The sequence below is a fragment of the Diadema setosum genome, chromosome 18, assembly GCF_964275005.1.
Source record: "Diadema setosum chromosome 18, eeDiaSeto1, whole genome shotgun sequence".
Lineage (NCBI taxonomy): Eukaryota > Metazoa > Echinodermata > Echinoidea > Diadematoida > Diadematidae > Diadema > Diadema setosum.
In genome coordinates, this window is record NC_092702.1 from 13,281,166 (window position 1) to 13,308,716 (window position 27,551).

The 27,551-nt window shown below is 37.3% G+C and overlaps 1 protein-coding gene across 1 annotated transcript; it reads left to right on the top strand.

Annotated features, from left to right (window-relative positions):
* Positions 1-10,665: 10,665 nt before the first annotated feature.
* On the top strand, positions 10,666-26,956 carry LOC140241641 (synaptic vesicular amine transporter-like). Its single transcript, XM_072321380.1, has 16 exons — positions 10,666-10,831; positions 12,026-12,139; positions 12,890-13,091; positions 14,502-14,560; positions 15,414-15,497; positions 16,907-16,999; positions 18,346-18,435; positions 19,055-19,159; positions 20,056-20,151; positions 21,678-21,756; positions 22,527-22,578; positions 23,284-23,347; positions 23,660-23,779; positions 24,206-24,251; positions 26,137-26,224; positions 26,837-26,956. Exons 1-16 carry the CDS (start codon positions 10,666-10,668, stop codon positions 26,954-26,956), a joined length of 1,578 nt encoding a protein of 525 aa, XP_072177481.1.
* The last annotated feature ends 595 nt before the right edge of the window (positions 26,957-27,551 follow it).

Consider the following 27,551-nt stretch of genomic DNA (forward strand, 5'->3'; position numbering starts at 1 on the left):
GTTTCACCGAAGTCATGTTCTCCGGGTCTTTTTCTGTGTTTTACTCGAGCTCCTTTTGATAGCCTGTGTCGGAAATTGTATTTTTGAGTCATTCGAGCGGTTTTTGTTGGTTTGTTTGTTTGTTGTTTTCCCATCTGAAAGCGTACGGATTATCGAGTCACTCATTTCCACAAAACTAGAGGACTGGTACTCGTAACCGATCTACATTGATAGCGTATAACATTAACACGAAGTTTTACAGTTACTACAAGTATAAACTATTCACAGATGATTAACCCTCTACCCCTTCTACCCCTCTCTAACCTTCTATGCAGAGCTTGACGGCAGGCACCAAATGGCTTAATAGCTGTACATGTTACTTTTTGTGTCTTACTGATCATATCCTGGTGAAAGTTTTAATGCAACAATAGTTTATAGGATATATACCAAAGTAGGCTGTATAATAATGATGGCTCGGTCACAGTAAGTTCATATTAATGTATAGTTTGTTTGTTTTTCTTCTTCTTCTTCTTCTTCTTTTTTATTACATAAAATTTGGCAACCTTACATCATCATTCTGGTCTTATCTTCTATCCGTTCTCCGTTTCTTTTTCACAAACACTGATTACTCGGGGCTTACAGCCAAACAAGCTAGCTTTCATGTAGGTCCCGTCATATTTCTCTTTGATCAACCCCATTTCGATTTCGATTTTGACCAGTTATCATTACATGTAATTACAGTGTTATCACCATGTATATTGTTTGTTTTCTGCACATTGTTCACAAGGTAAAAGAACTTGTCTGGTTTCTGTTGTAATGTTCATAAATGAGAAGTATGAAAATAAAATGAATTGAATTGAATTGAATTGAATTATACACACATTAACACAATCAATTTTACGTCATTTCCATGTTCATTAAAAAGAAATCACGACTGTTAGCACATAATTACTTAATCATAGTTTTCCCCTCGATGTATTTTTTTTTCTACAGTATGTCCCCCCCCCCCCCCAAAAAAAAAAAAAAATACAACCGGATTTCTGCATTGATAATTTTCAATATTGTTAATCTATCTAAATCCTAGTTCAGGGTCTAAAGATATAACATCTAACCTATATTTTGCAGAAAACATGGCCCATGAGCTCGATATTAGGCAAAAAAGGTCACAGAGATCTCGACATTACATCACGGGGCTTAAAGGGATTGTACAGTTTTGGTTGAGACCTAATTTCAGGTTTCTAACATTTTTTTTTTCGGTGAGATAATGAGAAACCTCTTATGAAATATGAAAGAGCATGTAATTCTATGAGGAATTCAATGCTTATTTCATGAAAATGCTTTGAAATGGCCGAGATATCCAACAAAAAAAAAGAGCATTTCTAATAAATAACGATTGCTTTGTTTTACTATGTTTTTGGATGTTTCAGTCATTCCAAACCCGATTTTCATCAAATAAACTGTGAATTCCTCTTAAAATGGTATGCTCTGTACTATATCATAAGTGTTTTCTTGGTATCTCACAAAAAGTTAAAAGCCCAATTCTCATCTCCACCAATACTGTACCATCCCTTTAATGTACGTAGTGTCGAGCTCATTTGCCCTTTTTGCCTAGTAGTATCACGGGAGCTCGTGGGCCTTATTTGCCCAGTGTCGAGCTCATGAGCCTAATTTGCTTTGTGCTAGCTCATGGGCCTGTTTTTCGTAGTAAAGCTAGTGTGCCTGTTTTACTTGGTGTCTAGCTAATGGGCTGTATGACTCTTGGACCTTTTTTTCAATGTTTAGTTCGTGGGCCGTATGACTCGTGGGTGTCGAGCTCGTGGGATGACCCCCCCCCCCCCCCCGCTTAAATAGGGAGAGAGAGAGAGAGACAGCAAGAGAAAACGAAAGAGGGTCAGAGAGGAAGCCTTAACCTCAAGTAACAGACAGACAGTACGCAAAGAGATTGAGAAAGAAAGAGAAAGAAGCACAAACTTGGATGTGAATGGTGATACCAAGTGATTCGAAACTATCATAATCCATTATAAGACATTGAAGAAGACTGCCTGTTCCGTGTGGTAGAATTTCTTATGCCTCGCCTACTTCATTCTCCAGTCCAAGAATGTGACAAAAGGAAAATACTATAAGACATTGATAAAATGGTTAAAAAAAAATATAGAGGAAGAATCGAATCATACTTTCACTTCTAACTGCGGTGTCCAGGTTAACAATGAAAATACGAAAGAGCCACGTGGATCATTTTTGAAGTCTTCCTACATTAACCCTTCTGTACCGGGGATATTTGACAATGTGTACAACTGTGCCATTCGGAATCGGCACTCAAAGCACAAAAAGGGTTGAACTGGGACATGGAAACAGGTCAATGAGCTACTTAGCAGGGACACGCGACATTCGCAAAGCCGACGCATCCATGTATCCTTTAGATTCTAATTTCTTCTCATCCGTTGTACCCCTAAGACGTATAGCCCCCCCCCCCGTACAGCCCGTCATCGATACCGTCAATGATGACTGACGAGCACGGAAGTAGTCATCGTAGACAGTGCCGGAGCATCTTGAGACATTCAGGCTGTGTAATTCCTCCCGTTTTACCTACTTCAGTTACTTTCTCACACTCTGTGTGACGGTGTGAGGTGTTTGGTTTAGCAGGCACGCCTCATTGCAAATCGAAATGACAGCAACACCGCCATGGATCAATATGAAAGAGCAAAGTAAACTTAAGATCCTGTATCGTAACAGTTAATATTTCACTCTTATTCCGTTCTTGATATGTTTGACCATCCGAATGAATTACCTCTCTTTGTTGTTGTTGTTTAATAATTTAGTTTTATGATTAGTATGGGTGTTCTTCAATTGTTTTACCCGCTGTGATGAAGCTTGCTTTCTAGCAGTTGAACGTCGAAAGGAAGGAGAAGCATTATCAGTACTTTGAATTCGGAACGTTTATCGTTATCATTGATTTCATGATTTCATCAACTTCATTACACACCTTTGTCCCATTCTGTCAAACGTGCACGGGGTAGGACTGCAGCAAGTGTGACATCCGCTTTTGTAAGAAGCAACAAGGACGTATTCGGGGAAAGAGAATGCAAAGTCGCTGCTTAGTTTCCGACTGGAGTAGAGACTGAATTGGGCAACCCTAATTGGGCATTATTACAGTAATAAAAATTCAGAGTTTCCTGATAATTTTCTTCTTTGTAAAACGTTTTCCTTTCTCTTTTTTTTTCCTACTTTGCGCAGTTTTCGTATAATGGTGTTGCCGACAATGGTTTGACGACAATGATTCCAGGAAATAAGTGAGAGAATGACGTAATTGATATGCCCAGTCACACAGTAGACAGTTGTTTTACATGTTCAGAACTCAAAGACAAGACCATGGTTAATATGTAGTGCAGTGAGTGCGTTTGTATAATTATGTGTTTCAGAATTGTAATTCAAACGTGATTATATTTTTTCTGTTTTTAATTCCTTGTTTCAAACTTGTGAAATTGTTTACATTCACAACACTTTAAATCTTGTTTGTTTCCTGGAAGTCTGAGACGCTTACAATCTGACGATTAGGTAAGCTACAATGCTAATTATGCTTTCTCACTATTCTAAGAAGGGGAAGGGAGTTCACACTTGATTAAATTCTAGACTTTATACCAAGACACGGTTAAGATTACCAGTTGTCTCTTTCGAAAACTCTACTGTAGAAGTAGGTTTCCTGTTCAGGATTTCACAAGCAACTCCAACCCTCTTCAACTTATGGGTTTGTAGGACTGAAAAATTCATAAAATCCATGACGCACAAGATCCGAGATGTACGTTCTGAAGGACGCCATTATACGTTCTCATGGAGCCACGTGGCAAATGGCACCCCATTAGCCTCCGCCCTTTAACCTTTACATCCATGCTTCAGGATGGAGCTAAAACATGAGGAGGAAAAGAAGTGGCAAGATGGAGGGACAAGGCCTAAGGATCTATTGAAAAGTGACACGTCTTTTTATAGCCAGGAGCGATGCACTAGGATGGCTCGTGAGAATCCCCTACAGTGTCAATGGGTAGAATTGAACCATGCGTAGAAGGAAACATTAACTCTGGACTCAACAATGTATAGTTTGGATGAGGACGCCAGTAGCAGAATCTTGTGAACCACTGGTTCTCTCATAATCAGGGGAACATGAACACGTCGTTTTTGAGAACTGAACTGTCATGATCGAGTAATCAAGAATGCCATATATAGGTATAATCTAATTCACCTCTTTCACTCTCTCTCTCCCTCCCTCTCTTTACCTTTCCGTTTTTCTCTAGCGTCTTCATTCTTATACATCTCTTTTTTCACACACACCATTTCGATTATATTCCTTTTTGTATCAGTTATACTACACACATTATAGGCCATAGTCAATGCGTGGCGTACTGTGATTGCAATCCTACAGTATCTTATTGACTCACATCTGCACAATGACCTGGTAAAACGTGGTCGTACACAGCAGTTGAATACATTTTATGTTCTTAAAAAATAAATGAAATGGGGGCAGTTGCCACAGTTATAAAATGAGGTTTCGATCCCTGTCTTGCCAGTTGCCTGTTGATCATGCATTGAATTCCATCTATAGTATTATACCATTAGCACAACGTCGTTCAATTTCAATTTCAAGTTTATTTTCCATTCAACATAGCTCTGTACAAACAATTCATACAATGAAAACAACTAAAATGCAGATAGAAATATTACAATGTGATACAATACTGGTTTTTATTAAGACGAGAAGAGGGACAAACACACACACGCCAAAAACAACAACAATGATACTGGTGGTTACAGATAATTATTACCATTACCTGATTAAGAACAGCGTTTCAGTAATGATGACAAAATAGATCAGTAAACGGTAAAACAGTAAACAGTAAACTATCCTCCCTTAACCCTCTCCTCTCCAGAGGAGATATTGCGCGCCATTTATTCACACGCGCGTAATGTATAGCGGCAGGTGTGGTGACATCTTGGGAGTTAATCCTGGGGGCATTTCATGAAGGAACTTGTCGTATAAAATGTCCGACAAGTCAATTATATCCGACAAGTTCAGAGAAATCAGCTAATCAGACTAAAGAATTTCTCAAAACTTGCCGGATATAATTGACTTGTCAGATATTTTATCCGACAAGTTCCTTCATGAAATGCCCCCCTTGATTGTAGCGATATTCATCTCTATACACCCCTAACTAGGCCGGCTTGAATGAGATGTTTTAAACGTGTTACAGGGAAAGCCTGCAGTCAGTAACGACCATTATGATACACTGTGCTGATATTTTGTTCTAGACAAGCGCATGGGGTCCAACGTCGGTAGATAATGTTCAATAAACAAGGGTACTAGAAAATTATAATTATATCATAAAACCAAGATACAATCAAAACAACAAAAATTAAAAAGATAATTGTCTGAATACGGAAATAAATGAACAAACAGAGTTGACAAATGAAAAGAACCGAATGAATTGCACTCAACGGAAGACTTTCATGTAGTTATTGTTTTTTCGGTTAAACGAGCTTCATTTCTGAAATTCGCAAGGGGTAATTCTTCTCTAACTCCGCTGAAGGGTCCTAAACTCTAAATCCACGGTTTTGGCTGTCAATTCTGAAACTTTGTATGAATCTAGGATAGTCCAACACATTTAAGCAGTCCGTCTGTATTTAACAGATAGGGTCCAGCCTCAAAATGCCGTCCATTTCTAAAGAGAAATTAGCGTCATAGACTTTTGCTAATTAGCTTATAATTACATGAAGCAATAGTGTTCATGATCTTCCATGACTTTCCCACATTAATTTTAGTATCTTTGGTACCAGCCAGTAATGGTTATGATGTATTCTCTTAAAAAGTGGGAGACCATAACAGAGCAAAGCAATTTCTTAGTTTCTCAAATTACTGGTTTACGACAAGATGGCTGTTACCTCTTTTTTTTTTCTGTTCTCTGCATTATAATGGAGGGAGATGGCATTGGTAGGCTATGCATGTACTGAACAGTCGTAGAAAGGTGAGCAAATTTGTCTACGTGAGCGGCTGTCTCTGACTCAGTAGAGACGACCGTGGTTGTAATGCAAATCGGGGTCCCGTCCCTAGCCAGCGCCGTCGAAAGGCTGCCATTCGTTGAAAAGTGACAAACATTTCACAGGAATAGAAGGTGTTGTGTGTGAAAAGTGAACATGATTTATATATATAGTATTATGTGAATGCATTATGTGCGTAAATTTCGTGTAAATGTTAGTTATTGTCTTCGATAAACAACCTAAAATTCTGATAAAATATGCATTTTAAGGACAAAATAGTTATAGTTAGTCTTATACATACACACATTCACTTATCATTCGAATCAATTGTCTTAGGCCTGTAGCGGATACAGTGCATGTTTGTCACTACCCTTCTCTACCATTTGAGCCATGTTTTCACACTAAATTCATCTGATTTCCAGTTCCGGTCTCTCTGCTCACTGTTCACAAACACAGATTACCCAACATATATCAATGTTTTTCATGGTGTCTACTCCTTGCCGTAAAGCTTCATGCGAATTCAGGACAAAAAGAAGAAGGCGCACCAAGTAAAGTGCAAAAGTGCAAAAGTCACATTGCAAAATCACATATGACTCATTTTTTCTTTGTATATGCAAATGTCAGATTGTATTGTATACTTACGGAAATGAAATGAAAAGTTGTGTGTTTTAATAGGATGTCCACTTGAAGCGTAAAGAAAAAATACACGCTTTACTGATTGTTTCACTGTTCTATACTTGTAAGTAGAGAATTAAAAGAAGAAAATGCATGATTAATATGACGAAAGAGTAATGTATGAAAATACAAATTCGAGATGCAATAAGATTAAGGATGTATCAATGGGACACTCCTAGATTATCTTTTGATATTTACTTGCCTCGAGAAATAAGGTACGCAGCCAAACATTAATAACAACAAACAAATAAAAAAGAAATAAGAAATAGGAAACAGAGCGAAGCCTTGAAGAATCAAACCCTTCAAAATCTGTAGCAGACACCTTTTCCCGAAGAACTATCTTTAGTCAGTCCTTGTGCGTTCGTGTGTCTGCGTATGTGTGGGAGTGGGTGTACACATTCAACACCAGTATGGTAAATTTGAAGAGATTTTATCATAATGTTAGCAATGGAGATGCAGAATACTTGTTCAATCTCTTCCTCACTTGGGATATCAAACGTTAGGCGATGAAGAGAGAAAATTTCTCTTTATTTTGTCAAGTTGTTTTTTTCTGTATAGTCCTGCTGTGCTGTTTATTTCGTTTCGTTAAGTTACTATTATCAATTGGGAACACTATAATTATGATATCGATAAAAATAGATACCATCAAAAGTCGTGGTAAATGTAAGTACTAGATGATGTTATACCGTCAGAGTGTCCTCTTATTCAAGCATCATGAGCATGAGTACCACATTGTGTCTGTTGTGACGAGACCCAAACTAATTTATCTTGGCTGTCATTTATTGTTCCCATCCAGTGCTGGGCTTACTTGTCGGAGAACGCACGAGTCGTGGTTTAACGAAAGGGGGGCTCGGCTCCCTGTGTAATGGATTGACCGATGGATGGTGGTCAATAAAGACCGATCTGGTGCGTCTCCGAGGCTGTAATTTGAAGACGTTCGATCGTGAATTTGGCAATTTGTAGAGAACCTGTTGGGGGAAAAGCTAACCGATTCGTGAGGCCCCGATGTACTCAGCACACGCTGTTATAATGCTCGTTTTGCTAATACATAGGACCTTTTGTTATTATTCGTCATCAGCGGTAACAAAACGCTGAATTTTCTACTGATTACAAGGCTCCTGAATGGGTAATGGCACCAATCAAAGACTGCTTAATACGAACTGCAGTCGAGGCGTTACTTTCTCTTTCCGTTTTAAGCTCTGCCTACGCCGTGCATATCATTTGGTGATGTTCCGGTGATACCTGTATCTCCCTAGTGTCCTAAAAAACGACGTGGGGTTTAATCGGAAGCCTTTCAAAGACTTATCGAAACAGACCGCGTGGATTCGCATCAGAATAGCCCCTCGATGAATGGGCTCATTAGAGAAGCTAAATATACCGCCGGAAAGTCATCACTACCTCCCAGCGCATGACGCAAGCGGGCGACGCAATACAATAATTAGAACCGATTGCGTCTTTCGGGCCGTGTTGTACGATTGGCCACCCTGAATCAGAGGAACATGAAATGACGGACTCTCAAAAATCATGTGCATGATTAAACTCTTCCCCACATATTATTTTTGTTCTTATAACAAAATGAGGTTTTGATACTTCTCCTAAAATATAACGATATATAGCCCCGTAAAGTGCCGATGGTCTATTACGTCATCACTATATTGACCGCTCTGGCGGTTTGGGTGTAACACACTAGCCTCGAAATGTATACACAGGAAAGTTGTGTAAATAAGTTTGGGTCATTGTATTTCACAATAAAGATTCTGAAGACCGTTGCATATGACAGTCTCGTCTTTTAGTACGACGGATGCGGCAAAAGATGTTATCCTCTTTCAATCAACATTTTTCATTGGCTTTTAACAAAAACTTGATTGTTTGCATTTTCGTGCTGATTAGGCTGCATGATTCATGATTTCTACGTAACAACAAAACCCATGGGGAAATGGATGTTTGACACTTAAAGTGACAACTTACTTCCGGTGATTTCTCAAACGTTTTCTGTCCATTCAGCGTTTGTTTCAATTACATTGTTGTGTATTGAACAGATAAGCTTGGCCCTGGGTTTTTATGTGCACTGTAACACTTTATACACATGAACTTTAGTTAGTACCTCATGATGAAATGTGTCATACCTATAAGAATGTAAGCAATAGAACAATAGATAGTGACTATGTTGCACAGGATTTGTGAATGATTTAACACATAATATGTTTGAGTATTATGATGATAATTATGGTATAAAAGTAGCTGTATAATCACGTATGATACATAGAATGTATAACATGTACAGTATCTGATTATGAGTTGTAGAAATCACTAAACGGTAACACGAACTGATCGCTGCCGTGACTGTTTTTGTCTTAAAACACAAATAAATGTTGATCTTGAAGTGGTGACGGCAAATAAAAGATACACAGTTAGTGAAGCAATATTTAAGTTACAAGGAATCAAAATTACATTTCTGCAGGTGTAGATGAGTGGATGAAAGGAAATGAAAGATAATGGCGAGAAATGACTCAGTTTTCTATTGCCGTAACAAAGAGACCATAAGGTAAAAGAAACTCAACATTTTTAAAAAATTCAGGTATGCCTACGTAGGTATGTATACTGTCAAAACAATATATTTAAATTACATGGTGGAAGGGCCCCGGTGATGCAGCTTAAATATGACAGTATTTTTCACAGAAATGATCATTGGACTGTGTTGAATTAAATTGGCATGGAAAAGCCAAGATAACTGTTTTGACTGAGTCAGGATTAAAGCTCATAGGTTTGAGTCGTTTTTGCTCTGCCAGGGAACTGAAACGCAGACTACTCATGAGGATGCGTACACTGTGGAAATAAGAGTTTTGTGGAGAGCGGATGTAGTTCGCCGCTGGCGGTTTGGGGTGAATTATCGACCAGTCTTTTATTAACACGACATCAATAAAACAAGAAAGGAGCGAGAATTTTAATCAAACCGCTCGGAAGATGTCGCGTATGGCGGCAGATGTGGAAGTCATATCTGAGGGACTACAACAGGTGGTGGCATACTACCCGCGCCATAAAATCCTGTCTGTGTCGCGTTAAATGCCGACTAATTAAGCTGACGGATGCCAGTTGGATAATGCTGATGACGATGATGATGTTGATGACAATGGTCCTCGGTTCTGGAGCGCTGACATGCCAAAGATCGTCAACAGGCGAGAATTATGTATGCAACCACGGGTCATTCACGGCGATATGCATTGATATGGGCTTTGGGTGAATCTCGCGAGTAGAGGAAAATCGTTACACCCATCGCTGTTCCGCGAGTAAGGCTTCACGCAAATTGACTGGAAAACATACATGCAATACTATATATATATATATATATATATATATATATATATATATATATATATACTCTCTTTCTAAATTCCTACATCCTCCTACTTGTATGTTTAATCTAATTTTAAAAAAAAAAGTAATTTATTTTTAAGTCTATTTGAATTAAAAAAAAAAGTAGAGAAAACGTTTTCTTTTTCTTTTTCTGCTCGTGACAATGTCAAGAACACTATATTGTGAATTTCCATCGTAATGTTTACGAGCAAGAATCAAATTTAATGGAGCAAAGATCTTTAAGATGTGTATAACAATAAACAACTATAATCCGTCTTTCATAAATCATTTCCTCACTTCCTTCTTTGCTATCGCTGCTCTAACATGCTTGTGTACTTCCAAACATGTCGATGAATTTATACTGTTTTAAAGAACGTCATTCAATAAATCTATCTATGAAAGTAATATTCATACCGAGGAAGGAAATACATAAAAACATCATACACAAACATGCGCGCGCGCACACACACACACACACACACATATGTTATTTATTGTATGTAATGTGTATTCATATCATTTTGAGTGTATTAAAACATTTTGAGTGTATTAATTGTTTTCTTGCCTACCTCTCCTTTAGGAAATCACTCCATCACCCTCGGAAGACATCCCCCACCTTGTTGCGCTACCACCATGAGTACCGCCGCTCACTTAGAGAAGGTCAAGCTAGGCTTCGGGAACTGGTGGCACGAGTTTTCGCTGTCGGCGTGCATCAGGGATCTTCGCTCTTCCCGCAAACTGGTGCTCTTTATCGTGTTCGTCGCCCTCCTGCTAGATAACATGCTCACAACCGTCGTAGGTACGATTTCGTTGTGCGACGCTCCTCGAATGTGTGCTATCCTAAAAATTATTTGTGGATAATTGTCATTTCTTGAATTGTTATTGTTATTTTTGTGTTATTTGCACAATGGGGAAACATTTCTCATGATTAAGGATAGTGTATCAGACTACTTGCATTGACGCTGTAAAATCATGACCATTTAATACGGGGATCTCTCAGCAGAATGTTTGATGATGATTAATGACATAGACATGAGGATGGTCTTTTTCCAAGATTAGGGCGGGATGATGGATTAGGCAGTATAGAATGGTAGGAAGAAATACCGTTATCAAATTCTATCAAAGTGCTCACATATTTGAACAAGATTTTTAATCCACCGTGTTCCTTTTCACTTTATAAGATGCAAACACGAGATTTACCGCGGTCAATGCTGCGTTATAATATGTCCACTAGTGGAACGGTGATAACCCAGAAGTGGATACATTGCATAATTCTGTATATGATTATCATCTTGTTCCACTAACAGTGACCAAGAACTAGATAAATGCCTTTATGCGTTAATGCTGTAAGACATGTATGGGAAGCAGACATTTTGATAAATAATTATGACTAACAAACAGGATGACAAAGTGTATCAACTTGATTACAACGGACCACTGACGTAACACAGATCGCGAATCGTGAACGATTATGTGAGGCTGGAAGCGCTACCGCATGTTTCCATGACAATCAACAAACGCCTTTGATGTCATTGATATTGATGATGGATTATTCATTACGCATTCAATACAGCCATTTTTTTAATTGTTTGTCGCTGTTGTTACTATTTACTGTACCTGGATCGACTACTAGTAATTCCGAAAATTTTGGAAAGATTAAATTATTCATACATTGTACATGATTAGAAAGAGGTATAACCAATCATCTCTTCAGGTCGTGTACCGTGTTTTAATGCCAATCCTTCAGCTCTCATCGAAACTTGTTTTTCTTATTCAAGTCAAGACCTTTATCTATGGAGGCCTGTCAAAGATGCCATGCATGTTGCTGCATCTGACGTCGGAGCGTTAGTCGTACAGTGATACTTTTAGTGGAAGCACGTTGTGTACGTACTACCGGTGATGTTTCCAAGGTAACCCATCTGTCCGGATGTCCATTGAGTGGCTTCTCGGCAAACAACGTCTTCCCTTCTTGTCTCTTTGTATCGCTACACAGTTCCCATCATCCCAGACTTCATCTTCCACCAAGAGAATCCAGGTCTTGATTTACACGGGGACCGGTCGGTTAATTGCAGTATTTACACGGAGCATCCCTCCAGGGAAATATCGGGTGAGGTGTGAACATAACTGTTTGATGGCAGCGAATCGATGGTACAGCAACGAGATATGAAAGTGGAAAGGAAATAAAAGAAGAAACAACACATCAGAGCAAAGAAATGATAATAACAGCTCAATTCTCAGTCAGAACAATCTGGAATGATTTACTCCAATGTGCATAAACGATAGTTATGTACGTTACCCATACCACCCTTTCAAAATCATAATTAATGCTATAAATTTGATAATACATTTGTTATATTTCCGCTTTACAGTCGCAAAACAAAAGATCCCTTGACTAAACAGAAAATCATTGTCCAATGTCTACAAAGTGTTTGCCAATTTACTAAAATATGATCACTTAAGCATACTACAGAAAGGCTGAACGATGTAATGCTGTATTTTCTTTGCATATGAATGAAAAATCAATTCAACAGATGATACTTGTAATATCTGAAACACAAAGAATCGGAATTGTATCAAGTGCGAAGTATTTTCGAAACACCCATTGTCCTTCTTTTGTGATGTAAAGTGAAGAAGAAAAAGTTGAAAACGTAATAAACCTAGTAATACTAACATTGTTCAATCCTTCAACATTTGATACACACCAACACTCGAGAGTTTTATTATTTTCATCAGTCTTGAGATAGATATCTAAAGTATAGGAACCATTAAATATCAGGCTTAGTATTCCGAATTAGCTAAGCTTCTGAGAAAACATAAATTAATTGAAAGTGTGCCTTCATTTCTGTCTTACCAACAGCTTCAACCGACGTCCCCTTAACCTCCATTCCATCAGTTTGTTTAAATTATTCCGGTGCCAACAGTAACACCACCGTTCCGTCCCAGCAGGTCAACTATGACGAAATTTTGCGACACGAAAGCGTGCGGATCGGACTATTGTTTGCATCCAAGTCAATCGTCCAACTTATAACCAATCCCCTCATAGGTCCCCTCACGAACAGGTATGATATGAATTGAATATCTTTCTTGTTCTCTTTTTATAGTTATATATGGAGTTTCAAGTATTACCTTTTAAGTTATCAGAACTTTGATTATCAGGGCTTTTTATAACAAATGATTACACGTCATATTAGGCATCGTACAAGTGTGCGGCTCCCCATCTTATAATATCATTTAGAAATATTCAGAATAGAATGAATCATAGACGTCTTGGAAGAGAAATGACAAAGAATCAATAAATCATTGAATTAGACTGTTTTATGAAATTCCCAGAAAGCTTTCGGTCCACTCTTTTTTTTTACATACTTTAGAGGAACATTTTTTTTTCTTTACTTTCTGCCTCATTCAGAAGGCATGAGAATAATATGATTTTTTTTTTAAACATTAGTTATCAACTAGTACGAAATGTGACGTTTTCATCTCAAAATATAATTTCATGGAAATATCTTTCTTCTTTCCTTTATATCGATCCGCTAACTAATATCACAAACTGTTGTAGCCTTCTTATCAGGTGAAACCGGCACAAAAATTTAACAAAAAATCGAAAAATGCTGAACTTTTGGACTTCATTGATATGTGCTACCAATGCTGCAGTCGCTGAATCCACGTAAATGAAGGGTTAAATTCTCCTTTTTGGCAAATTTCGACAAAATAACTTTCCAATGGTAATTGCCATTTACTGATTTTATATCCCCCGAATAATGCAAACAAAATAATATGGTGCGATATCAAATAAGGTTTTTAATCCCTTTTCGGCAATCATTACGTAATAGTAGTATATGGATCAAACGACTGGCAGTATTGGCTTGCCCATTCAAGAGGAGGCGGTATAGATGACAATACAATACTATAACGACATTGTTTGTGCTCAGGAGGCACGGGAGCCACTACGTATATTATTTTAGTGGTGCTGGTAACCGTTAATCAAAGATGACTTCCACGTTTGCATTGCAAGTGGAATCTAATAAGGTAGCAAACTGTGCGAAGCATGTGAGCAAACATCAGCCAGCGTTAAACTGAAGGTGGGTTTTGGGCCGGTTCGTTATGTAGGCAAGGCGCTATACAAGGACTTATGTTCACCTTGCTTTATAGGGAATATGTAAATGCAGATTTCAACACATAACAAAACCGTAAGGATTTAGTGTTAAGTGTAGTTTTTTTACACGTCTATGTAACATTACTTAAATAGCTTAATTCAGTCTAATTTTATTGATTTGTTTTGTTTTGTCTTTAGTATGATGTATACTGCATCGTTACTTTCCCTTCGTTGCGGCCATACCTTGTACAGAAAAAGAAGTAAAACTCAGCCATGTGTGGGAAAGATATCGCGTATTCAAACCACCTTAACAGATCAAAATCATTTACGCTTAAGTGCCGATGTTACTTCTTTTCTCTTTTTACACTCCCTGCAGGATAGGATATTCCATACCAATGTTCACCGGATTTGCAATAATGTTCGCCTCAACTTTAGGTAATTTTCACAGCGATTACTTATTCTTCTACATTTCTCATTCTATTAAAGCGAAATCGCTGTGTACATGATAAACATGTAACCAGTAATTGCATGCTTACAGTGATGGGTTTCAAAGAAGACTTACTGGGCCTACTGAGCGTTGGTATCATTGTTGTAATGTGTGATTGGTCTCTCTTTCTCTGAAGACTGATGACGTCAGGAAAGACATGTGCATAAAAGCATACTTGATTAATCGTCATGATGTCAGCTTGCCCTATATAAAGCATTGAAGTCAATACATTTATGCTAAACTTTCGGGAGTAGTTGTTTATGAGAAGTATTCTTCTCTTCCTATTCTTCTATTTTGTGAACAACTAGCCAGATTAAAGTCATTAAACAACTTTTATAGTGGGAATCGCAGAAACGGTCTACATGTATAATGCGTGTGATTTGAATCATGTTGGGACTTGAACAATTTTTTTTTTATGCATTTGCATGAAAAATGCAAAGCCCGGTGACTCTTATTTGTAGTACTATGGTACACAATTTGGTAATTTAAGTTTTCATGCGATCTCTTTATGACTTGTGATATATACATAATAATACATGTATATATATGTATATATATATGACTTATCATAATAATATATTATAATTCAATATGATATGATATAATATAATATAATATAATATAATATAATATAATATAATATAATATAATATAATATAATATAATATAATATAATATAATATAAGAGATATTATATTATACCATATTCCATTATACTATACTAAATCATATTTGTTTCATGAATGCATACACCCATATTGTTGCCATCAATAAGAAAGCAATATTTCTGTTCCTTTCTAGTTTTTGCATTTGGGCAGAACTTTTGTCTTCTGCTAGTGGCAAGAATGATCCAAGGAATAGGATCCTCGTGTTCTTCCGTAGCAGGTATGTATTGTCTCACTTACCTTACAGAAAATAACGAGCATTGGGTTTAGACAAACGAAATCGATATGTTCACCCCTTTGACAAAATTTAACAGTCCGGAATCTCAATTATATCAGCTTGAGGATATTCTGGTTTTTTTTTTCTTCCATGTAATGTTTAATTCCGTTCCAAATTTCTTTCTGGGTTACTGTGGCTTTGTTTATAACGGTTGTGTTTGTTGATTTCATAGATGTTACTTTCTCCTGTGTATGCATGTTAGAACCCTTTTTTTTTGTTATGTTGGGTATAGACAAAATCATGAGGTCCTGACCATAGCTGATAATTGTCTTCTTGTTCTGCTGACCTGCAGTCCTCAAAGCTTACTCTCCCGACGCTTTAAAAAAAAAATCACCTGTTTCCATGTTCCTTATTAGGCGATATGGGCTTCCAAACTTTTTTTTTCCAAAGAAGGGCTAATACTCTACTAGCATTGTCTTTTCAGTGCGTCACTCCATTTTTTTTTTCGCACAATGCAAATTGTTTACTTCGCGTTGATATATTCACTTATCACTACAATATACTGTTACTATAAGGTTTTGTTATTGCTGTTTAAGAATATGTTCAATACACATTGTCTTGTTTATATCATTTCTCTGTCACAAAAAGTGAGATGTATGTATGTTTTTGTCAAAAAAAATGGACATAAATTTGAATTTGATTTAATTGAAAATTAATTCATAATAGTGATTTGACTAGCAGTGTTCACAGCCAAATTTGACCATATATATATATATATATATATATATATATATATACATTCTATGAAATTGATTTTCTCAGTCACCAAAGGCATCACAAGATAAAATCAGATGGTTGATAATTTGCAAAATACATTGAACTTTCGTGTGTTCCACACAAGACAAGAAAAATCGGGGTTAATACGAGACCGACACCCACGACTCCTACAGCCCATGAGTTCGTCACTATATGTAGTTAAAACAGGCCACGAGTTCGACATTACAACACGTGGGTATGTGCAGATCTCGTTTGCCTCATTTGCTTAGTGTCGAAAACATAGGCTGTATGATTCGTGGACTGCATAACTCGTGGGTTATATGACTCATGGGCTGTATGACTCGTGACTTGTATGATTCGTGGGTGTCGGTCTCGTGACGAGCACCCGGACAATTAAATCATACATGCTGTATAAGTAGCTGTTGTTAAGGCTTTCTTTCCATGTTCCAATTACTGATTACTCGTATGATTATCGTAATTGTCATCGTCACCTTCATTAAAAAAAAAAAAAAAGATGGTCAATAGCATTACTAGGAAGGGTAGGACCAAAAGCAATAGTATCACGATCCTCATTGGGTATGTTTTATGATATGTTTTATCGCTGTGATCTTCTTTCATTCCTCTGCCCCGTATAGGTATGGGCATGCTAGCCCAGAGGTTCCCCGACGACGCCGAAAGAGGAGCCGCCATGGGATTCGCCCTAGCTGGCCTCGCTCTCGGAGTCTTGAGTAGGACAATTGAGCTCTTTTCTTACAGTCCCGTCATTCCAAAGGGAATTTTGTGCAGATGTATTTACTTGAAAGAAGGATAACATATAGTGCAGATGTTCACAGTAAATCGCATGTGTCCGTGAAAATTTTAACAAACATCACGAAATTCTTTGTCTTTTCTCTGCATGATAAAGAGAGATTTTTGTACAGTAAGACACTGCGGTATGCCTATTCATGTCATATTTGTTTTGGCTAGTATATCGAGATTGAGGCATTCGAAATCGATACACGTTTCTTTATTACACACAGGAGCAAGGGGGGGGGGGGGGACTACCAGCGTACACATGCGTCTAGGTCATGCCTTCCACACCGTGTCCCTTCTTATCTAATCGAACCGGTATCGTTTGACCCAAAAAATCGCTATCTTTGATTCGGGTAGCCACTGACGTGACTGAGTAACAAGTAATTTGAGCCATGGACAACTATCGACGTAAATCTTCGTCCACTTTCACCTGAAAGCTGGAAATAACTAGCTTGAAAACCAGTCGACAGCGAGGCAACAGATCTGTGTTCTTGTTGTTTTATGTTTACTAAGAACCGCGTAATAGCAACGGGAATGGTAAAATCACATTGTTTTATATACGACTTCCACGCAAAAGTATGGTCGATCGACGTCAGAGCTATGAAAGATTTGACGGGTAGGGTCGCATAGCAACCACCTGGAGCATTAAGTGGGAAAACAACATGAGAGACACAATAGCATGATAAATAATATTTCGCAGTACAAGTATCACCCTACCCGTAACTTGCATTAAAGGGTGTGTGCAGTTCTGGTCGAGGTGAGGATTTAGCTTTTAACGTTTTGCGAGATATTCAGAAACCCCTCTATGAGATGTCAAAGAGCATGCAATTCTAAGGGGTATCAAAGGTTAATTTGATGAAAATCAGTTTTGAAATGGCTGAGATATACAAAAACAAGGTGAAACAAGGAGATCCTAATAAAAGGCGTGGCCTGTCGCCTTTTATTGTTATCACTTTTTTTTGGATTTCTCAGCCATTTGAAAACCAATTTTCAGCAAATAAACGTTCAATCCTACTTAAAATTGCATGCTTTTTATATTTCATACGAGGTTTCTCATTATCTCACTTAGGAATGTTCAAAACATGACTCACCACCTCAACCAGTACTGTACGGTCCCTTTAAGCTGCGTTGCAGTATGTAGAAATTCTGAATGCTGATTGGCTGCTTACGTGATGACATCACAGTTTTTTATTGTGGAGGAACAGGGCGTGATTCACATTACTGTAGATATTGATAAGTCACGTGATTATCCTCATCATTATCTATTATTGTTTTGCCACAGTTGGACCACCTTTTGGAGGAGTCATGTACGAGTTTGTGGGCAAATCGTCTCCTTTCTTGGTGCTGGCCATTCTTGCTTTATTTGACGGATGTAAGTGTAATTTGTTTGAGATATTGTACGTGTCTGAGTTTGTATTTAAGTGTGTGTGTGTATAGGATGTGCACTTCAAATCATACATTTTCAAATTAATTTGCGGGAATAGACGGGAAGACTCCATAGTGATCAATAATAGTCTTTTTAGACAATACACCACCTGAGTATCATTCGTCAGCATCAGCGTTAAGGGATCCATTGCGCCTTATGAATCTTTCTCTTGTTTCCATCATTATTGTTATTAAGACATTCGTGGACACTTCCAGGGATACAAATTCATTTTCACAAAAAAAAAAACCTCAAACGAATTACATCAACCTTAAAACTGATTATCAATTGAAAGGAAATCAAGAAGTTTCTAAGAACAAGAATTATTTCACACGAGTAAGAAGCGATTTGTAATCGTAGCTTGAAAAAGGTTTAACACAGCCGTGAATAGCAATCATCACAATGTTACTTATTTAATGATTATAAAAGTGGCGCACAGGTATAAAGTTCAAAGCCTCATGTTATCAGACCTTTGAATGAGATCACACAATTTCAAATTGATTGATGGATTTGTATCTTGTACACGATGGTTTCTAATGGCTCTTTCGTAAACTTTGGTCACCATCAGTATTACAGCTCTTGGCCCTCAATCCTGCTTACACCAACGAGGATCACATGGAAGGTACCTCGTTCTTCAAACTCCTGAAGGACCCCTACGTGCTTATCGCTGCAGGTAGGCGTGGTGGTTGTCAGAGCTGACATGAATCTGTGACATGAATTGACATTGTATTAAATGGTAGCGATATCTAGCTTTATGAGTGCACTAGTTGAAGCATACAGATCCATCTGTCATCACACTCTGGCGAAGAATCAATCGTAAGTGTGTTGAAGTCATTCGATTACATTTAATGTCATCTGAAACTTGTATATCATTCCTTCTCGTTTCCTTGTATACATTCAACGGCATGGGCAAATTATGAATAGGATAATTGTTTTTCTTTCTTTGGTAGGAATGGCATATAAACATCACAAATGTTTATTTCGAAATAAAAGGATGTTATTTTATTTGCATATCATAGGGCATAAAGGGCTGTTGCAAATTATAAGCATGGATTTGTTAATAATATTGTAAAGTATTTATGAAAGGCAAACCTCATTTACCATAAACCTTTGACTAGAGCCTGTCAGCTTTATCAATATTACATGGTTAGCAGAAACTACCCCTAAGTGATTTCCTTTCACAAAACTTGTCAAGGCAAAGAGTCTTCTATATCTCCTTTAGTTTTGTGTGTGATTTATTCTTATCTTAATGTTCTAAAATTTGAAGCAGCAAAGATTTTCAGTGCTGGAGTGTTCTGATTTTTTCTGATTTGCTGTGAAGCAGAAAAACGAAGAATGGAGAACATAATTGCAAGTTATTATCAACCGATAACAAAAAAAAAAAGAAAAAAAGATGACAGATAATGGTAAATAATTGCACATATTTTCGGGTGAATAACGCATGCTGACATTCTATTCTAATGTTTTCTTCTTCCTCCTCCTCCTTTTCCACGTCCTCCTCCCCTCCTCCTCCTTCCCCCTTTTCTTCTTCTTTTCCTGGTTCTTCTTGGTCTCTGTTTCATACTCCAGGAGCCATCACGTTTGGTAACATGGGCATCGCCCTCCTCGAGCCCTCCCTACCGCTCTACATGTTGGATAAAATGGAAGCAGAGAAATGGCAGCTCGGTGAGTTCTCCCTCTACGACGACCAACCCACACTGAATATAATATTATGTACCAAAAAAATGCCCGTCCGATCTTCATTAAATTTCACAAGGGTATTTTGATAAAGGCATACCCCTAATTAAGTATTTATTTTGGTTTGGTAACAAGAAGCATTATCTTGTTTCACAAGTGAAAAGGGGGCAAAAACAACCATCTTGACAATCAACAGTGAAAATCTACCCAGACTAGACTGCCAGGGAATGGAGTGCATAAAAGATCTTCTATACTGCCCTCCAAAACGTGAGGACCTTTGAAATGTTGCGAAAATTTTTGCTTACCAGGAGATTACTGAAGAACCGGAATCAATTCCATAATATGTGAAGAAAGAGTTGTTACCATATGGGAGTGAGGGAAGTAAGGTTACTTCAACAACAACAAAAAGGTGTCAAGAGAAGATTAGTTGTCTCTATAAAAAAAAAAAAGTCGTTATCTAAACATTTTGTCATCATCATGACTTCCTCCGTCTTCTTCCCTTAACCATTTGTATGCTTTGAGTACAGCTTGGCACAGGAAACCCCATTGCGTTTTACACACTATCCAAAGTCCCTGACACTTAAAGGAGACCTCCGAATGACTTTCTGACTTTTGCATTTCAAAAAATATAGATTAGTTATACTGAGTACAGAGTTTCAGAATTTATAGTGATTGGGATGAGGAATAAGCATGTTTTCAAAATCTACAACAAATTGCAATGAACAAGGATGATGACATGGCAGCCTCACCATAAGAATGCATGACCTGGGGCTCAAGGAAGCAGAACAAAAGAAGAAGGCATGCATACATGATGTGAAATTATGAAAATCGTCTGAAATGCCCCTTTAACTCTTTCTGTGCCATTGAGTAAAATGTGCACAAACTTCACATACAAACATTATAATACGATGGGCGGGTAATTAAAGTGGCACGCAGATGATTAAAGGGTGAATTGATCAATTATTTCGAAACACAAGTACCACCAATAAGCCAGTTCGGGGTTCCACTTTGATAATGAGCAGAAAAAGGTCATCTGTACCAGCAGAGCATAGTGGCTTTTAAATTCACTTGAGATAAGCATTTATGATGTAATGATTATTCAAGTGATCCTTATATGTGATGCTTGCCAGCACATCCAAATGACAGCAAAAGCGGTATCTGACAATATCAATAGAGAGAGATTGTTAATACATTCAATGCAAAATAATGAAATGGATGCTTTCCAAAATGCCAATGGAAGGATCATTCTGGTCACCTGGTCTACGCAAGTTCATCCTTTGTTTGAACATGACTGATGAATTCCATAAATTGTTACGTTGGGCAAGCTTATGCCTTTTGTTGCTTGAAACTTGTGGAGTGCCTAATCAACTGAGAAGGAAGAAAGGTTATTTGCACCCGATATGCCAATGAGCTAACCCCAAACTGGCTTATTACCCGTAATAATGTGATAATAAATATTGCTTTTAAATATGGTCATGATAAGTAATTTCTTTCCCTCTTTGTTTTCCCTGCAGGGGCCATATTTCTCCCAGCAAGCGTTTCCTATCTCATCAGCACGAACATCTTTGGGCCATTTGGACACAAATTAGGGAGGTTAGTAACGGACAAGTTTTGAACATGATAACTAATACAATAAATATAAATGTTCTGAGTATAGTTTCTTTCTTTTTTGAACCATGAAATCTGGATTGAAGGAATTATCTATTGTCACACCCCAGATACGCTCAAACACCTTGAGTGATCTATGTAAGCATTACAATCACACTTTTATGTATAGACTAGCAGATCTGTTTTACTTCCTCTGTTGCTACTGCTGCTGCAACTAACGACTAGCACGTTTTCGAAAATACCAGTAATTTCTATTTCTACTTCCACCATCAAAACAAGATGCTTTACACTTCATATTACTACGTCTTCTCGTTGCACTACTATCACCACCTTAAATGAGCTCTTCTAGAAAAATATCCGACCAGTGTATAATTATATTAAAAAAATCGTACATCTATAAGTCTTGCATTTGCCAGTTCTCCAATCAAGAAATCTCACGTGGACCGATTCTTTCATCTTATGTTTATGGTTTTATACTCCCTAATGATATATATATATATATATATATATATATATATATATATATATATATATAATGTTGGAAATATCGTACGCGTACTGAGTAGTTTTGTTTTTATCATTTGTTTGATTTACTTGTAAGTTCATCAGAACGTAGCATAAAAGGCAGGACAAGTCGTACATAATTGTTCAAAGAGAATATCTGTATGTAAGTTGTGTTGTGTTAAAGTGTGAAAACGTATCCGATCTAACAGCTTTTGCAACGCTTAAATCATTATTTTGTTTACTCTGTGCAGGTGGTTATGCTCTCTAATCGGAATGATTATTGGAGGTATAGCAATGATGCTGGTACGAAAAATCTTTTGTTTGTTTTATAAGTTTTCCGCTCATTGAACATCTATTCGTACATCCTGTCATTAGCATTCAATGGGTAAACATCTCCAGTAGATAACTCATCGGCTTCGAAGATGATAATAAGGTGGCGTGTTGTATTGTGTCTCTTGTATGACGTTAGCTTAAAACGTTTGAAATGCGTCTCACTCTGAAGTTATATTGTTTTCATTCAACAGCCATTTACTAAAGTCAATAAAACAAACAGAACTGTGGAAACAAACAGACTCGTCATTAGCAATCAATGGTTAAACATCTCCAGTAGATAACGCATTGGCTTCGAAGATGATAATATGTGGCGTGTCGTATCGTGTCTCCTGTATGTCGTTAGCTTAATACATTTGAAACGCGTCTCACTACTTACTCTACAGTCACATTGCCGTTATTCAACAGCCATTTATTCAAGTCCATAAACCAAACAGACATGTGGAAACACACAGACTCTAAACCAGCAGCCTAATGAAAATGATATTGTGCGGGGTTTTGTTTTACCAACTCGTGATAAGATTCTGTATAACTACATACTAATACTTTAAATACTGCAATAACCATGGCAGTGGAAACGTTTCATCCACTTCGATGATTTTCAATTTTAGTTTGATGATTGTAGGACATGTCGTATAATGTTATCGACACTTTGTTCTTTGTATTTGGGTATCGCAGATTCCTCTGTCGCAACGAGTGCCACATCTAATCGGACCAAATTTCTTTGTCGGCTTTGGAGTTGGTAAGTATTTTTCACAAATGTGAATAACATCAAACTCCCTGGAAACTAGTCGTTGAATATACGAACACAATATAAACATTTTCAGAGATTGTGGTTCTCGTGAAGAATAGAAACATGATCACGATATGGTACAGGCAGCTAAATGATTAACAGATTTATAGTCTAATAGTCCATGTGTGTTAGACACACGGTACACATTAGGATCCATGTGGTGAAATCAATAAGAGGACTTTTAAACAGAGCTGTTACGACTATTTCGTTTTTCTCTAACCTCTTCGACTGCTTTCACTTCTTTTTTTTTTTTCTTCGTAGGTATGGTTGATGCCTCTATGATGCCAATCATGGGACACCTCGTAGACATACGACACGTGTCAGTCTATGGCAGTGTGTACGCGATAGCAGACGTGGCGTTTTGCCTCGGATTTGCTGTTGGTAAGCCGTATAAACAAATGGTTTGAATAATGTAGTGTATTACAAATGTAAAGCGCATAGTTTTTATGGGTATAGGGGTGTGATTATGTAACAAAAAAAAATCTAATTTTTTGTGTTTGTTACAAGTTGAAAAGGAAACGAAATGGGATCGAGTGAAGACACAAAATTACCCTGCTACACATAAACGGCACCTTCATTGTTGCTACTCCACTGAGAGAAGATGTGAATAATTATTTTGACGAGGAGGACAATTCTTATAGTTGTATCTTTTATCATTCTTAATTTGATCCTTTTAGAGTCATCTGAATTTATTAAGTAATATCTGCTTAGAAATGATGCAAGATATGACAGTTCAGGAAAAGATTGCATAGCCAACCATTGTAAATTTCCTTCTTTATGAGTTCCATCAATCTGTTTTCATCACAGGGCCTTCACTTAGTGGGGCTATTGTTGAGGCCATTGGATTTCCATGGTAAGTCAAAATCAATGTTGTCTGGTCCATAATCACTGTGTACAATATGTGTCACTTTCTCTAGAGTCCCATTTTCTTTTGTCGCGACAAAATTGAGTAACTCCTCTGTGGCAAAAATGCCATGGCTAAGCATTCTATTGATTATTGATGTTATGTAATTCATTTGTCACATCTTTTCAATCCCTCACATTAATACGACTAACATGCCTCTGATATTTGCAAGCAAATTCAATAGGGAGGGGTTATGGATTATTATTATATTTTTGCCTCCATGACCAGTTTGGGTAGAAAGTCTTAAAGTTGTTTAATCATGACTTTATTCAAGTTGAAGGCAGTGTTAGAATGCAATAGATACAGAAAAAAAAAACAGGTCCACCGTTTCATTCAAAACGAATGGCATGTTAAAACACGTACATGGGCTACAAAAAAAGTATAGAAGTTTTCATTACCGCTACACAAAATACATATATTCCACATCACACACAAACTGTCAAAATTAACCAATCAGTCAAATATCAATAATATTACTGCGATACAATAACAACAGTGGTATAATCATCTTCCACAATATTGATGCAATAATTATCATTAAAAGATAATGATGAAATAATACGAACATATAATATATAAGCCTTATCATCATCGTCATCATCATCTCATTACATCTTCATCAACTTAATTTTTTTATTTGACTCTGTGACTCATAACCCCCCCCCCCCACATTCACCGATTAATATTCAAAATCCATCTTTATAACTCTATCATAAACCATTTTCAACTTAAAACAAAAATGTAAACACAAAATCCTACAATTTTAGCTAAATATAATCATATAAGCATATATCCTAAACGCGGACAGACGATGACTGATTCTTTGCCTGAAGCTTTAGCTCATTTCACAAACACATCGTTGCATAATCGTTACATTAAATTGAGGTATTGTACATTAATATCACTTTGAAGTGAATATTGTTCTTACTTCTTTCTTGTTTTTCAGTTGTTATTTGGTATATTGTCCTGCACATGAGGACATCACAAGATATCTATAAGAAGGCAGAAATTTTCTTTCACAAGCATTCCAAATTCTAACAATAATATTTTCAGAGCTCATTGACAGTTGATATTTTGCGTGTGCAGTGTGAGAAAATGTAATAAAACACTTGGTCTTTGCTGCTGTATTTTCCTTCATCCAGGAGATATTGCAAAAGAGAAAAAAAAATCCTACCAAATTAAACTTAGTTATCTCTGCTATTTGTGTTGGTCCCATGAAATGCATATCTTCTCAAAAGTGTGATTTGAATGGAAATCAAGGGTTGTTAAGACTGCAAAATTTCAATAACTCGTAACATTAACTTTTACCGTAGTGCTACGTGACTTTTGTAGTAATTTGTTTTCCGTTATATCGACACTACATTTTACTTATAAGGTCAAAGTGCCGAGAAAATTGCAAAACAAGTATTAGGTTGAAAAACAGCAATTGCTAGTTTGTTTGTTTTTTTTTTCGTGTTCAAAAGTTCAGAATTTTGGAAAACCTCTAACCGAATTTGAACTTCCAGGAAATGTTCTGAAACTTTGGAAACTATTTATAATAGAGCTTTCCGGTTTAAATAGTGTATGTTTATATTGCTGTTTTAAAGACTTTAATTGCATTTCACTTCTGTTTTAGTGACAGATTCTATGAAATGAAATTAAGTGTGACAAAAATGGTTATCATTGGAAAATTTTGATAATGGATATCATATCCAAAAACGAATTGAAATGAGGTTATTCGGCGACTTTATCCACTTTTGAAGAGTAACAATAACATAAATAAATGTATACAGCTTCATCGAAGCCTTACAAGTATCTTTTCGTTTTTGTTTTGTTTTTTGTTTTTGTTTTGCAGGCTAGTTCGAATAGTAGCTATAATCGACTTTATGTACGCCCCTCTACTCTACTTCCTGCGGAACCCACCTGCCAAAGAAGAAAACGAAGTGAGTACATTGCCAGTGATGCACTGAATAATAGCGTGACCTCATCCACATTTGATCTGACGAAGTTCCGCCCCACCCCCTTCCCCGTTATAACCTGAGCCTTATTGAAACATGTGGTCTAGAGAAACTGGAACACGAGAGACCATGACACCATTGCTTCATCTACGCTGAATGTGTGATCAATATTAGATGAAAACAAGATTAGATGAATAACTGGCAAATTATATTGCAAAAGAAATCTGTGATATTGTCGGTTTCTTTGACTCTAAGCTGTTTACTGAAGTTAACCTGAACGTGAAGTGGAAGTTCCCGACGCTATTGAGGAACAGAATTCCGGGGGGGGGGGGGTAGTACGCGTAAACGCATAGTATATTGAAGAATTTAAAAAAAAAAAAAAGAAAAGGGCGAAATGTCAATCATGTCCGGTAGTACATGAGGGCCAATCATGCAACGATGGGAAATCATGAGGTTCTGACGAAAAAAAATAATCGGTTATGTGGTGTCAAGGGTCTTAATTGTTATCGTCATATCAGTATTTTCTGGGGCCTTTGCAAAATCTGCGAAAACGCATCAACATGTTGTCTCGTATTGTCCCTTCTTTAATATTCTCAGGGCATCTTGCTACAAGAACAGCTTCCCGTGTCGTATTCGACCACCGATCAAACGGAATACCAAACCATGGACGGCCGCTACGGTCGTCGGGACTCGTCCGGCGTGGAATCGATGGACTAGCGATGGACTAGCAAAAGTTTTCTGCTGCTACCTGTGTAGAAAGAGAGAGAGGGGAGGGGGGGGGGGGGAAGAATGACCATCTCCGTCAATGCAAGATTTAGCCTCGTTTATTCCTTGATATTCAGTAATATTATCAATGAGAAAAGACACTCAAAATGCTTCGCTTTCCTTCACTAAGTGCAGGATTCTCCCTTGCTTGGCAAACAATTGTCAAGTGGTTCTTTAAAATGGACAGGGGAAATGCCTGGCTAGACCAGACAGCGTTTAGAATTATCTATCTCAAACATTTCCTGATTGATTTTTAACCCTGTTCGATTAATAGAATAAAAGTTACAGAAATTATTCTCTTTACTTTGTGCAAAACAATGATTTCGCTACATTCTGTTTCACGGGTTTTATTTCTACAGTTTTCTTGACCACTGAGTCACTGAGAAGCAACTTTTATGAAGTACATGTATATTCAAGAAGACGGAAGACACAATTCGAACAACGTCAATCAACAATGTCAAAGGGGGATTTCTAGTAGAGCTTACATTACGCTTAAAGCAACCAAAAATCTAACAGTAGGAAAAGGGGAACAACAGTGCTACTGTGC

Bases quoted from the DNA above. Each gene is read 5' to 3' on its own strand.
- LOC140241641 (XM_072321380.1), top strand. From the start codon at position 10,666: ATGAGTACCGCCGCTCACTTAGAGAAGGTCAAGCTAGGCTTCGGGAAC. The intron at 19,160-20,055 runs GTAGGCGTGGTG...TTCATACTCCAG, and splicing joins CTACGTGCTTATCGCTGCAG to GAGCCATCACGTTTGGTAAC. The intron at 23,348-23,659 runs GTAAGTATTTTT...TTTTCTTCGTAG, and splicing joins CTTTGTCGGCTTTGGAGTTG to GTATGGTTGATGCCTCTATG.